This window comes from Larus michahellis, chromosome 7 (genome assembly GCF_964199755.1).
Source record: "Larus michahellis chromosome 7, bLarMic1.1, whole genome shotgun sequence".
Classification (NCBI taxonomy): domain Eukaryota; kingdom Metazoa; phylum Chordata; class Aves; order Charadriiformes; family Laridae; genus Larus; species Larus michahellis.
In genome coordinates this window covers 7,890,965-7,906,166 of record NC_133902.1, presented here as the reverse complement: position 1 = coordinate 7,906,166, position 15,202 = coordinate 7,890,965, and the positions used below count along the sequence as shown (strand labels likewise).

The following is a 15,202-nucleotide window of genomic DNA, read 5'->3' as shown; positions in this document are numbered from 1 at the left end:
TCCTTCCTCCTCCCTCCTCTGATATTTCCATTTTTTTCCCTTCCCTTTAGGTCAAAAAGGACAGTGGCTAAGTGGTTTCTTTGACAATGGCTCATTCCTGGAGATCATGCAGCCCTGGGCGCAGACAGTTGTGGTTGGTAGAGCAAGGTAAATTCTAAGAGGCATTTTAGACATTTGTAGAAATCAAGTTTTCGTTATGCTTTGTGTTTTTCTAGAACCTCCTTTGGAAGTTGATGGCTATAAGTAAAAATAAGTCATTACTTGAATAGGATATTTCTTTACCACGCGAATGAAGTGTGGTCTGATCATTTCCCCTGGTTTGCTTGGAGGTGACAGCTTTAACATCCACAAAAGCCAAAAAGAGAGATATTGTTAAAAATGCTGGCAGACAATATATGTTTCCCTAGGTGCTGGCTGCACAGGGAGGCCTTTTGCAGCTCTCACTGAGTTGAAGGTGCATTACTCAGTTTCTTAGTTTGCAATCTTATTTGACTTGCAAGAAAAGTTCAGCTAAGACTAGAGCAAATTGCAAGAAACCCTGCATAGAGAAGAGCTTAACGTTGAGGTTTGTGTGGAACAACTTGCAGCATTTCCAAACCAGCACCCACCACACCTGATCTTAGTTGGTTTTCGTGATGCAGAGATGTGTAGCTCCACAGACCTGCGGCACTCACCACCTCCCAAGGGGAGTCACTTCCCCTTACCTTGCTGCCATGTGGCACCCGTGCAGGATTCTAAAACGTTCCCTGTTGCCTTCAGATTCAGATCACTGCCTTAAAACATTTGCAGCCCGGGTCATCCTCAGTGTTGCAGGTCCATGAACTCTCAGAGTTTCAGGCAGGAAGCTGAAGCCTGGAGATGGGATCTGGATTTTGGCAGAATGCAAATCACAGCTGGGCTCAAAACCCCCTTTAGTTTCTTTAGTTTTTGCCCCCTCCAAAATGGCATTGTGAGTTTCCTGTTCTGATTGTCTGCGTCCTCTCAGAATAAAGCCATTTTGCAAGAGTACATTTATCTCCCTTGAGTTTCCACTGCAAGTGCGCGAGCTGTCCAAATGCAGTGGGCTTATCCTCTGTCACTCCTCATTCCTCAGACACTGCCAGCGCTCCTCTCCAGACAGAACTTCATACTCTTGCCTCCAGGAGACTCCCAGCTCCTAATTGATGTCAGTGTTTTTGGTTAATTGTCAGCCTTTTCTTTTTTTTTGTTAACGAGTGAGAGCGTAGAAAAACCCTGAAGTGCCTGAACGGGATCCTGGAGGCTTCAGGTGTTGCCTTAATGAGATACGGTCGTGCCTGTGCATGACGGGGGCTCAGAGTGCCTTAGCTCCTAGCAGAAGTTTGCATCAAAGAAAAATCTTTTCTTTACGGATCTTTCACCTCCCGTACAGTCAGTGTCACAGTGCCAACATCCTAGAGCCAACCTACCTGATAATGCTTATGATCTTCTGGAAATCCTGTGGCTGCCCCTGGGGTCTGACTCCATCAGCCTCTAGTTGCACCAAACTGGGGACACAAGGACTGACTGTAGTAGCAGGATATTCCCGGTGATGCTGTATTGATTACTAAAGAATTCAGTGGGAGACAGGGAAAAAGACCGCTGTTCCCAAAGCGCACAGCACAACTGGGAGAGCCAGCTAGGCTCCTAGCCAGTATAGCCGTCAATCACTGCTGTTTCGTATCTCCATTATGTTGATAGCACACCTGGGCCCAGAATATTTGGCACTGGGAGCTCCCATGTCTCTTTTGGACTTTTCAAAGCCACAGCTCTAGAGAGTCCTCCTAACGAGGGACAGAGAGACAGAGGTCATGCTGTGAGGTAGCAAAGCTTATGGCATTCACTAGAGCTCATGTGCAGCATCTCGGAGGATTGTGTCCACTCTGGACAGCTCTAAAACGGCCATCGGGAGCTATATGTTAACGAAATGCTGCGTAATAACTGAAGGAGGCTTCAAGATACGAGGGTGTGCTCAGCAAAGTGTTCCTCTGTTGCTCTTTTCTTAAGACTTCTGAGGGTCTTTAATGGTCTTGGAACTGCCTTTATCCTAGCGCAGGCTGTGATACAGAGGAACACCCGTTTCCTTGGGCACCGTATCAGCCTGTGCCAGAGCCGGAGCCAGGTGGTAGTGCCTGGGCTGCCCCAGCCCAGCTGGAGACTGGTGCTGAGCCGCAGGGACGTTCATCTGCTGGTGCAGCCCAGCTCTGCCGCCTTGGGCTTTCGTGTCTCTGACCACGGCTGGTCCCAGGGGTCTGAGTGCTGCTACCCCTGAAGATCCTTCCCACTCAGAATACTGTCTGATCTTTATACATCGTTGAGGGGAGCCGAAAATAGCTGCTGACTCCACTCCTGATTGTAGCACGTAACCTTGGGATGTCCTGTGACCTTTTGATACACTTTGGTATTTTTATCTGCCATCTGTGACACTCTAAAGTTTTATCTCACAACGTCCTATACTTATTTAAAGGCTTTTAGGTTAAGCAGTACACTGAGGGGCAGGGGAAATCAATGATTTGGCAAAGCTAGAAGGTCTCTGCCCAGGCCCGTGCTCAGCTTCACTTGCAGTTCCTTTCTTCTGGCAAATTCCAAGTTGCTTTGGACTCTCACATACAGGTATATATAATACAAATGAAACTGACTTCTTTCAAAAGCAGTGGCATTTTGAAAAAACAAATATGAATGTATTCTTCTGGGATTGTTACTGTAAGTGCTGCCAAAACTCATCTTTTGTATGTATGTTTGGAATATGTGTGCTGTTGGCTGTAAATTGTCTTTTATTATTCTATGGCAACTTGTCCAGGGACACACTATAAAACAAGATGTAGCATCTTCATGTGCTAGCCTGATAAAATTTATATGAAGTATAATGGAAAACAGAAGTTGTTTTGAGCTGTTTTCAAGTTCAATAAATAACCGTAATACTTGGATAAAGATGTTCTTTATTAGGTCACATGGGCCCTAATATAGAAGTTATAAGTTACCGATTTAAGACGGCTTCTGCAATTACGGGTTTCTAGGCAGACTCTTAATCATAGTGAATGGGAATATTTTCAACCCCCTAGTGCACACAGGCCCTGTCGCTTTTTCTGCATGCAGCCCGTGTCATCCAGCTTGAGGTGGTTGAAGAGAGAGCGTAGGCTCTGCTGGGACTCCCGTCCTGGGAGTAGGCGGTTGTCATCGCGAGCGAGATGCCCTTTGTGTAACGGAGCGGTTCAACGCTGTGGACAGCGGAGCTGAGCATCCTCCTTGGTGCTGGCACTCCCTGCGCATCCCTCTGTCCCTGCACCCTCCCCACCCTCGCGGTCATCCCCAGCAGAGGGTCTGGGGAGGAGACAGACGGGCAAACCTGAACCTTTTACCCGTCATTCACCCTAACCTCTTGGGAGAGGGAGCTTTTGTGAGCAGTGGAAGTTCCAGGTGGCTGAGACATCAGCGTTGCTTAGACATGTGGCCTGTGGATGTATTTCATCAGCTGAGAGTGCTTGTGGAAGCAGGGCTTGGGAGGCCTTGGGCTCTGCGTGTTTATTTTTCATGGTCAGGACCATCAGTATCAAAATCTGTACGGTAGCAGGTGAAGGGTGGTGGAGATGTAGCTGTATCGTTCAAGATTTGGGCTTCGGTTTATTCTGTTTAATTTTTAGTGAGGTATGTGCTAGTTTTTAGGACTAGATTTTGCTTTGAGAACTGTAAATTCTACTCTGAAGGTTAGCCACATGCCTAAACTCTTCAAAAAGGCCAGAATGCTCCTTCCACCGTTCGCTTGCATGATTTGTCTCTCATGAGTATTTTGATGCAAATTGGAAAGATGTCTAGTTGTGTAACAGTAGAAATATGAATTTTGATTTGTCTCGCATGTTACCAGGCTGGGAGGAATACCTGTAGGAGTAGTTGCCGTAGAAACGAGAACGGTGGAGCTCAGCATCCCTGCTGATCCTGCAAACCTGGACTCGGAGGCCAAGGTAGGTTGAACGTGTGCTTGGTTGCTTGTTTGTCCTCTGCAAATGTCTCTGGGGAAAGAGCATTTGTTGTGATGGGGTTTTTCCCCCCACAACGTGGGATGAAAAGTATAGCCATTCCTTGGGGCGGTGCTAATGCATGGCAGCTGCTGGGAGGAGCAAAGGGGCAGTTGTGTTGGCCATTCCTACAGGAGGCATGTTCCCCAGCCGTCCTGCTTCTCTTGTGACTTTGGTGAGATGCGGGGACTAGGACTCGGGAGATCTGGCAAGAAAAAACCATTTCCCTGTTCTCTTGCTGTGACCATAGTGTTTCATGCTCTTTCTGCTCTGACATTTTGCTTTTCTCCTGCCTGATTTCACAGCTCTGGCCCTGCATCATCTCTTCAGGGTTTTCTACTTTGGGTGTCCTTTTTTCTCTCTTCTTCTCCTTCACCTTCTCACCGCAGTCGTAGTATCAGGCTTTCCATACCATCACTATTCTTCTTAGCTAAATCAGGGGGGACATTCCTTTTGACGTTGGTGACAGAAGGATTGTCCCGATTTTTCTGTGGGCAAGCAGATTCTAAACATTTCATGTGCTGTGTTCCTCATTCTTAATTCCACATCACAGCTCTTGTTGCATCCATTTCTATATTTTTATGCTAATTCTTCTGTTAATGTGTTTCACGGCTTAACAGTCGTCTTTATTCCCCCCAGATAATCCAGCAGGCTGGCCAGGTGTGGTTCCCTGACTCTGCCTTTAAGACTGCCCAGGCTATCAATGACTTTAACCGAGAAGGGCTGCCTCTGATGGTCTTTGCGAACTGGAGAGGCTTCTCCGGTGGAATGAAAGGTAACCATCAATTTGGATCCCCTTTCAGTGTTGTCCTGTGGAGTCTCTTATTGCTCAGGGCACCGCTGCGTTCCCCGCTGTGGCATACCCACTGGCACCAGCTCTGCTGGGTTAGCGTCCTGAAGGGGTTCTCCAGGGACAGACCAGCAGCTGGGAGTAAGTGGCAAAGGACAGAAGCAGGTCCTTTGGGTGGCAGCCAGCTGTTAAATTGGCTTAACTGTGGTGACAACTTGGACCCATAAACTTGGTAGCGGATCTGCTTCACGTGTCTTTGATTCAGTCTGCATCCAGCCCTGCTCTTTCATGGCCAGTACGTGATCTCCCTTAGAAATGCTAATAAGGGGATACTTCTCTAGGCCTGCCAGAGTGTTTGGACATGTCAGCCCGCTGAAATCGTGGCGACGCTCTGCCCGGCTCTGCTGAAAGTCAGTCGTGGTCGTTGTGCAGCCAGCTAGAGGACAGGGCCGCTCTGCACTGCAGTAGCTGCGGTGATGGAGGGTTTCATTCCACTCCTCCCCGGGTGTGTCTTGTCTTTAATAGGCATGTAGCAGAAATAATATAGAATATGCAAGAAGCAAATTTTATATCAAGTTCTTATCAAAATAAGCAATGCAGTTGTATTTTTATATGTACCCTCATATACAGTTATAGGAACTGGCTGGATCATCCGCAGTGAGAACGGGTAATTGGGTGTTGACGGTGGTCTAGCTGCTAATAAAATTTACAGCTGCCAACCTGTGCTAATTAAACCCTAATCTCAGGAAACCCCTTCTGCTCAGAAAGCTTTATATCCTTCTGTCTCAACTTAAAAGTGGGGCTGGATAAGCCGATATTATTGCATATCAAAAAGGTATAGGCATATTCCATCAAGTGGAAACATTGTCTTGACCATTTTTCCCGCTGTAACACTGTGGTGTGGAGGGCTGTCTCCCAGGTGACTCTTCTGGTGGCAGTGATGTCCATATAAGCAAACAGTTCTAAAACTGCTCAGTTAATGTACCAGCGGTTACATTTTTGCACCACGCATTGCTACTTGAAATTTTTGTGAAGTACCAAGAATGTGAGATTGATACCATAGAATTTAAATAAGTAAAAGATTACGGCCTCTTACCTGCATGTGGCACTTAACAAAACACAGAAGCAAAGTTATAGATGCACTAATACAGTAACAGTTCCTGCTCTGGAAGGACTGGCAGGGTGACAGTGTCTCGTTAGCAGGGCAGAAAGCAATGCCGTTGAGTTTGCAGATGCAAAGGTGGAAGATGGCAAAAGGTGGCAAAATTCTTTCCTCTGGAAAATACCCCTTACCTTTCAGGATGGTCTCTGCTCCGTGTGCTGCTACTGCACTCCCTTCGTGACTTGCTTTCCCTACCGCCCAGTTTATGGGGAAGTGGTTGATTAATGAATGCTTGGTAACATTAAATTATTTTGCCTTAGTATGTTCTGAGATCTGTTGGCTTTGCCAGAGCCCTTTGCCGGGTGCCTCAGGAGCCGAGTTTAGCTTTGGAGGTGAGAGCAGAAGCCCAAGGTGGAGAGGGTCCCTCGAGGATGCTGATGTTCATACTGCGTGTCCCCAGCCGGTAGCGGGAGGAGGAGAGAGCCGTCGCGGAGGGGGGAAGAGCAGAGCCATTGCGCTTTGCACCCTGGTCCCTGCATTTTCCTGCAATTTTGGTCTCTCCTGACACTCCGGGCGCTCCTTGGGGAGTTGTTTGCAGTTTTGGTTCCAGCGCTGGCTGGGGATTATGCAGGGAGGGAAAATAAACAATTATGCCACCCCTCAGTGCACACAAACACACTGCCAGGAGCCGACTGCACTGTGGGTAAAATGACTCCAAAATTGTGTGTAATGAGTAGGAAAAGATTAGAGACAGCTCTCGCTATGCTGAAAATTGACATTAGTGGGGGGGGGGGGAGAGAGGAAAAAAAAAAAAACCTCTTTACTAGTCGGCCTAGGAGGTCTAATTCAAGCCGTAAAATAAATAAATAAATAACATAAATAAAGGCGTATCACAATGGTATTGGTGGTTTCCCCAATGAGCTCTATCTGGCCGGAAGGCTATTCAGCATAATGCAAAATTAAATTATAAAAACTGGCTTGAATATTTAGATGGAGGAGCCATTTGGAAGTGGTTTATTTAGGCGAACCGGCAGTGACCCACAACGGGGAGACATCAAGCGTGAAATTTACTGGAAATTAGCACCAGGGTCTTGGACTCGGCATGAATAGTTTGATAGCATGCAAATCCCCACGACATTAAACTGCAGCGCTGCTTGTGTACAGGGTCACTCGCAGTTGGTTTTTCATGTTTTACTTATTATTTTTTTCCTGGGACAGGTTATAAATAACAATAAAAAAAACTTCAGCAGAATGAAAAGGCTGTTTTAAATCTCTGATTACCTGGATGTTGAATGACGGTATTGCTTGTATGTAATGGGTTTATGAGGGACATTATGTGTCTGCAGCCGATACACGCCTGGTGTTTACCTCCAGGTCCTATCTGATAATCCAGCCAAGCTGATGAGATCCGTTCCAGCTTTGGAGGTTCAGGGCGCACTGCCCGCCACGATGGCAGTGCAAAAAGCTGTCTGCAGCCTTTCTAGCATGCTTGATGCATCCAACTGCCAATATTTACACATACAGGGTAATGATAACAGCTTCCAGCAGATCTTGTGTCTGTGCGTAGCAGAGGCCGATGCACACTGCAGCTGAGCGGGCAGGGCACGGGCAAGTCCGCTGTGAACACTGCCCTACCGAACAACCCACAGCGCTGCTCTTCTAGAGCACTTCTGCAGCGTTTCTGTCTTGCCCATGGCTTGTTACGCTCAGGTTTAAATTAATACAGGAATTAGATTCAGCCCGGAAATATAATATTTAATTTTTCCAGTCTCGACGTGAGCGAGTCCTTCGCAAGAACAGCTGTGCAAACAGCCTGCTTTTTAAATGCGCGTGGTGTGCTTTGCTGCGTGATGACGGTGGAAGTGGCTGGGTTTTGTTTTAAACATAGTAAGGGTGGCAGTTACAGTAATAACGATTTACAAAGTCTGCACCGAGGCACTGGGGCTGGACGGGCAGCTCAGGCACAGAGCGCTGGACACCAGCGGGACCCGGCATCATTCACCACCTGCAGCAGTTACGTTGGGTGCACTATTTTCCATTGTAAGAGTGGAGAACGGAGCAAAACTGAAAATAAGGGGCAATAGTCACAGTATGGCAAGTGTTTCAGAGTTTCACACTCAAGTACAGCATTAACGTAAATCAGGGAGGCTGTGTGTGTGTTGTATTTGTGTGTGTTTGGGTATGGGGACTACAGGCAGGTGTCTTGAGTTGTCTTTGTAGTATTTTTATGATCTTCATCAACTCCACTTAGATGTTACCTCTTAAAAATATACATTCTTTAAGAGCCCCTGCCTTGCTGAACCGGTAAGTGTATGCAAATTGAACAGTTGAGGTGGCGGGAGGAAAAATCCCTGCAGAAGAGCAGGAGCCCTTCATAGCCTGTGGACACCGCAGTTCCCCTTGGCTCCTCTCTGGAGCTCGGCAGCTTCCGTGGCCTGGAGCTGTGCATGGCACATGAGGAGCCTTTGTGGTGGCAGTTGGGTTGATTGTCTCATCCTTAGTTGAGCAAAACTTGGTCTCCATTAGCGGAAACGGTTACTGCAAGAAAAGGGGAAATCCCCTGCAGCAGAGGAGTTTATGCGAGATCTGAAAGTATTAAGGGGCGTCTGTAGCCCAGAAGTGCCACAGCAGGTTTTGAGGTGCAAGAGAAGCCAGCCGTTGGGGTAAATCCATATATAAAATATTAAACTAAGGCTGCTGGGACGTTCCAGGAAAATGAAGTGCTGTATTGCAGGATCCCAGAAGGCGTAACTGTGTACAGAACCCCATGGCAGTGAAGTTCATGCTTCTGGATAGCTTTGGAAGTGGGATGCTGAAAGCGGTGTAGGCACAGAAATGCCACCCTGGCCTTGCTGATGCCACCTGGTGACCCTGGGAGAGAGCTGGAGCTGAGCCCAGAAAGCAGCAAGTTTCTCTCAGTTTCTCTGCTCCTCCTCCCTCTGCCTTGTTCAAACAAGTAGCGCTTCTTTTTTTTCTACACTTAACCTGAGTAAAATATATACCCTTGGCAGGAGTGAAAAATGTATTGCTAATTACACAATTATTTTATTATGTAGCACTAGTAAAAAATGTCTAGTAACGAATTAATTCAGTTAAAATAATTTGAATCAAGCAATTATTTTCTTAACACTAGAATTAGCTGAAAGTACTTCAAGTGGTTTATTACTAGCACTACATAATAAAATAATTGTGTAATTAGTAATAAATTTGTCACCCCTTTTGAGGTCTTTTTCTTTGCTCAGGACAAAGGAAAAGGTTGGAGTTTTGTTTGGTTCTCAGTCCCCACTGTCTCTGCCAGAATTTATGTTTATTTGCAATTAGAGGAAATAAATTGTTCTTCACTTCATCAGCATTTGACATTTCTTAAATAACATGAAACTCCTTTTCTTGGGTACTTGGACAATGACCTTGCAAATGAAGTGGAGGGATCACATCAATGCCTATGGTATTTTTATATATAGATATATATTTTTTTATATATATACAGACACACACATACACTTTATATACACCTCCCTCTCTCGCATGTTCTATATGTGTTAGTGTGTGCATACGTATGTAAGTGTGTGTGTGCGTATTTCCCAAAGGCTCCTTAACTAATGTCATTAACATTAAACTGGGTTTAAATGCCAAGGGAACCTTGGCTGGACTCTGTTCCCCACAAACGATGGCTGTCTCAAACGATGTAAGGATTTTAGATGAATAAAAGTGTCTCAGTCTTCTAAAACTATTACCGAAGGCCAGTGTGTGTGCGTGGCACATAAATGCAGCCCACTTAGGTGTTTTGCTCAATGCACCGGTATTTTAACGGCCAGAAAAAATTAGGCAAACTGTGAGGCGCCAAGCAAAGAACAAAAATGATGGAGGGGATTGGAAATACCGTCCTGGGAGACATGAGAAATGAATACCTATAGTGTGTCTAAGGGAAAAAAAAACCACTGAAAAACCTACTGCTATTTATAACAAGCCCGAAGGAGTGGAGAGATTCGGTAGGGTGGTACGAGGAGTAGTAATACAAAATTAATGGGGATGGGGAAGGCGGGGAAGTTTGTCTGAATACTGAGGAAAATTTCATCTGTTTGGTTGTGGAAATGCCCCTAAAGAAGTGGTAGATTTATTGTTTGGGATTTCTGAATGAAAGCTTTAAAATGCACTGGGCAAGAAAGATAGGATACAGTCCTGTGTGAACAAAGAGATGGAGTGGGTGATCCTAATAAGTATTTTTCATTTCTTGTGTATTTGATTTGATACTTCTATATATAATTATATGTAACAAAATATATGTGTTTGAGGGTGCCTGTTTCCATTACAAACTATATCCATTATAAACTGTATCATCGCACATAAATTCTTTTGCCTCCCTTTTTTCTCTTTTCTTTAAATCACCTTTGGGGCTGATATTTTCCATGTACTGTCTTTACACAGTGGAGTTGTTCTTAGCAATTTTGAGTAAAATGCCTTAAACAAATTTTAATGCAAGAAGAGAAAAATGCTATTTCACATCTGAACCCTTCTGGCACACTAATTTTTATAAAGATATGCAAAAGGTCTGCTGCTGGTAGGTGCCCCATGCATGTTACCTGAATTGTGATACCGGTCTGTGGTATAAAGTGTGAAATTGGGTGGCTACGCTTGTATTAAGTACAGAAATACCTGACCTGGCTTCCAGAACTGCTGAAGTGCTGGTTTGGCTGGGAAGGAAGGGATGGATTATGCCCAGGACACATAGTGTGGGTCTGGCTGGGGTGAGCTGAGGACCCGGCAGTCCATGCGTTGTGACTAGATGTGGTTACGTGGGAATTAACCAGACCTGATCTCTGGAGCGGAGGTCCAGTGGCTGGGAGATGAAGGGCTGCCGTGGGAACATCTCCTTTCTCAGCCCATCTTGCCCAGGCCCAGACAACGCCAGCCAGAGCTTGTGGTATTTGTCACAGGAGGTGGTTATAAGAGCTGAATAACTATTTTTTCCCCAGTTTGACCCAGCGTGGCAGGGCCGAAGCGTTGACGTGCTGTGACCTCAAGCGCTGTGTCCTTTTTCTGCAGACATGTACGACCAAGTGCTCAAGTTCGGTGCCTACATTGTGGACGGCCTGAGAGAGTATCGTCAGCCCGTGCTCATTTACATCCCACCGCAAGCGGAGCTGAGAGGAGGATCCTGGGCTGTGATTGACCCTACCATTAATCCTCGTCACATGGAGATGTACGCAGACCGGGAAAGCAGGTATGGCAGCTTTCTCCTCCCTCCGCAACCACCTGCTTTGAGGCATAATGACCTGGCTGAGCGAGAAGCTCACAGTTAAAAGCGTGGCAGTTTGTTGCTGTAAGGGGCTGAGCACTTTCCAGTTGTAACCCACGTCCCAGAAGAGTTTGCTGTGGGTGTTCACAGCTCGGAAAGTCTCCTGAGCCAGACCTAGATGGGGTAAATTCTGTAGCCGGTGTGAGACAGCCTCTGAGAAGGTTCATGACTGGCATTCACAAAGCACACTGACATGTTGGTGCTTAGGAGGCTTTTTCCCCATTCTGATATTTCCACACACTGCTTTGTGCTTTGAAACAAGTGCCTGTGTATACAATTTTGCAAATTAAGTAAGTGTAAATAAGTGTCTGCTTTAAAATTCCTGAGTGTTGTACTACCTGTCAGACAGGCACTTGGGTCATTGCACTTTTTTAATTAGATACAACTGGTGTAAGTGAAGTTCTGGTTACTGGTGAATCAGGATATAAAACTACAGGCAAACTCTTGGAAGCAGGTTTCTAAAAATATTTTAAAGCATCTCTGAAATAGAGAGATACTGAATCATTTGGAGGAAGAAGCCAGCCCTAGCTGGGCTATCTGTAGTGGATAGAAGGAAGGTGTATAGAAGGACAGCGTGAATATTGTGCTGTCAGGGCGTCCTCTCAACCCCCACCGTCTTGGCAGGGCAGAATTCCTGGGCAGCTGCTCCAGTAGGAGAAGCTCCCCACTTGCAAGACATCGGGAAGGACCGTGGGTGGTTTGCAGAGCTGGAGTTGGACTCTAGGGGTCTTGAGCTCCAGTAGCCAAGAAAGATGCGCAAAGTGTGTCGTCCTCTCTCTAAGAACCGATACGCGTTTGTACTAACTCTCATCGCTGCTGCTGTTCCGTCACCCTTAGCGCTGACCTTCCTCCTCGTCCTCACTCCTGCCCTCACAGTTAAAGACTGAAGTGATTTTATTTCCGAAGCCCAAGTTTCCAATCACGTGCTGCTCTGTCTTCGACCTGGGAAGTGGGCAGGATCTCTAATGAAAATGGCTGCTTAATTGGTTTGTTTCAGAAGGCTTACCTGCCTTTTGAAAGAGCTTTCAGGTCACAGCTGAAAAGAGACTGCCGAAGAGCATTGCTTGTACCAGGCTGTACTATTGCTGTTGGATAGACCTGTTTCTCTGAAGCCTGGTGTGCATTTGTGGCATTGGATAAATAGTAGCTAAGATTCTTTCTTTCTTGTTCTCTCTTTCTCTTTGTTTCGTCTCGTCCCCCCCTTCTCTTCTCTTCTTTTTTTACATACTTTCTAGATAACATTGAACCATTCCATTTTGTGTTTCCCCTTGTCTGATGACCTGAAAGTGCCTTTCTTTTCTCTTTTCCCCGTCACTGATCAGAGGAGGAATCCTGGAGCCAGAGGGGACGGTAGAAATCAAATTCCGCAGGAAGGATCTGGTGAAGACGATGAGGCGAGTGGACCCGGTCTACATCCGCCTGGCAGAGCGGCTGGGTACGTCTGCGCGGGGCTGGCGAGCAGCGATCTGTCCCGCGGGGGGCTAATGAATGTGTTTAGAGACCTTAAAAAGGGGCGCTCAGGCATCTTATCGAATTCATGATAATTTTTATTTACTGTCATCTAACTTGGGAAGGAAACCAAATGAGACAAGCTGCACGTGTGTACGTGAGGGAGAGATGATACCCATGTGCATTTAACATACCTAGGGGGTGTGTAATGTACTGTCTTTTGGAACTGATTTATTTATTTATTTATTTATTTTTAAATGACTGGGTCTTACAACAGACACTTACTAGAGACGCTTGAGTCTAGTTTCCATCTCAGCAATTACTCAGCCCACTAAAAGCTTGTGGGCCAAACCCTCAGCTGGTGTCATTTGCCGTAACTGAGAATTTGGTCAAAGACATTTTGGGCTGCTGGACGATGACTGTGTGTCTGAGCTAGTTTTGAGTAATAATATCTGTCTGTGCTTTGGATTCAAGAAAATAAAAAATATTCTTCAGCTCCTCAGTGAAACAGGGGGTGATCCGCAGTGCTCCGTGGCTAGCGTGGCACTGCCTGCCTTGGATTATTACTGTGTTTTTCGCTCCAAACGATCCCAGCGCTGGGGGTACACCAAACAACCCAAAATACAGAGTGTTTGGCAAAATGCACTTAATATCAGATATGTACTCTCTCAGAGGAATAGACTCTTTAAACAGTTCTTTACTAGCTCTTACTATAAGAGTATAATCTTACAGAGCCTCTTTTTACCTCCAAAATTGACTACATTTCAGTAGTGGAAGAAGCATGCTATGTGGGTATGGTTTGAATTTATAAAGCCTTTTGGGATCCTTCAGGAGGAAAAGTGTTCTGCAAATGACTGATAAATCGTGGCTATTGCTGCAGTTACATTTTATTATTTGGTTTTTTTTAATTTATGGCGGTGCAACAATTTATATACAAAACAACTGTTCTGATGTGCCTTGGGAAGAGAATAATAATTGTAAAGGGTGCGGGGAGTGTTAAGAATCAGACACTTGCTGCAAACCAGGTTCTTACTGATGCCTTTGGTAGCATCAAAGACATTTTCTCTCCTTTTTTAATGATAGTATTTTGACACTTTCTTTGTTTTCTCTCACTGTGCGGGTTGCTTTCTGGGCAGAGCAGGTTAGCAGGCGTTGGAGTTTTGCAGACCAGCAGAAGGCAGCAGCTTTATCCGAGTTCGGATCTTGCTGGTGTACATTTCTGTGTTGCTGCGTGAGAGAGTGGGTGCGGGGACCCAGGCGGATGGATGTGCTGTTCCGTCTGCCTGTGTCTGCTGGAATTCAAACCCAGTTTTAATGGCTGTAGTTGCAGCAAGGAGATTCTTTTCACAAAACCTCACTTTTGACCTACCTTAGACTTGTCAGTGTCCCTTTAGGAGCAAACGGTTAGCGTGACTACAGCAAATTGTGGAGACCCAGCAGAGGGTCCCAAATGGTGCTCTCCTGAGGTGTTTCACACTTCACGGGGTAAAGGCGGCAGTCGGGGTTTCCAGCTGCACCTCCTGGGGGGGTTTCCACCTCCGCGGCCCATGCAGGAGAGCTGCCCCCCTGTGCGAGTCTCCGGGGGAAGGAGAAATCAGATGGGTGGCTGGAGCAGGCGAAGTGCTGCGCAGTCAGCTCAGGTCCGTGCAGATAAATGGCACTACGGCGGGAGCGCTGTTTCCAAGAGTATTTACCTTTGCTCCAGCCCTGGCTCTGCCGACAAACCAACCAACCTACTGCCTCCGCAAAGAAACGGAGTCCTCTGTGCGGGGCTGCCGGGTGAATCCTTTCCCAGGAGCAGAGTCACTGGCTGCGGACAAAGAGGCTCCTGGAGTGTTTAAATCCTGAAGCGGTGGAGGAAGGTGGGGAGCAGAGAACATGAGCTTAGTCCCCGTTGGGTGGCCCTTCCAGAGGGTCTGTCACCTGAGGTGGGTGCGGGACACCTGCAGAGCACCCTTGAATTACACCGGTGGGACCTGCACCAGCATCCCCGGAAAAAAGTACCGGGAGAAAAGAGGGGATACAGTTTTCTGCCAACAGTCTCAAAAATCCAACCGTGAGCTATGTGAGGAGGCAGCAGCCTGTTCAGGGTTTTTTTCCCCCCTCTTCCTCTACAGGGTAATTACTCCCAGCAAACTCCATACACTTTAATTAAAATGACTGCAACACAAGAGCAAGTCACTTACAACTGTACATACAGAGAGCTCTAAAAGCTTCAGTCACTGATAAGCATCTCACTTAGATGGCTCGTAATTGCTCCCAACATCGGGCGATCATTGCTGTTGTTTTGCCACTAATTCCGTACCATAGCAGGAAAGCCAAGATTGCAGGACACAGTGAATTGCATAATTTTTTTTTTTTTTTTTTTTTTTTTTTTTTCTGGTTTTCTTTCTGGCCAATTTAAAATTTGTCAAAGTCGGTCTTCTTCTGGATCACTGCCCTTTGATATTTCGCGCACTCCATTTGCCACAAACAAGCCGCAGGGCCGCAGTTCATGCTGACTCCAGCAGAAGCAGAGAAAGCTCCATTTATCTTACACTGCCTGCTGAATTCTT

General features: G+C 46.2%; 1 protein-coding gene across 1 annotated transcript in view; it reads left to right on the top strand.

The window, feature by feature from the left end:
• Positions 1-15,202, top strand: part of ACACA (acetyl-CoA carboxylase alpha) — a 132,338-nt gene that overhangs the window by 102,926 nt on the left and 14,210 nt on the right. The window contains 5 exon segments of the mRNA XM_074596010.1: positions 51-147; positions 3,860-3,956; positions 4,650-4,785; positions 10,946-11,123; positions 12,521-12,633. Coding sequence (XP_074452111.1) covers positions 51-147; positions 3,860-3,956; positions 4,650-4,785; positions 10,946-11,123; positions 12,521-12,633 — 621 coding nt within the window.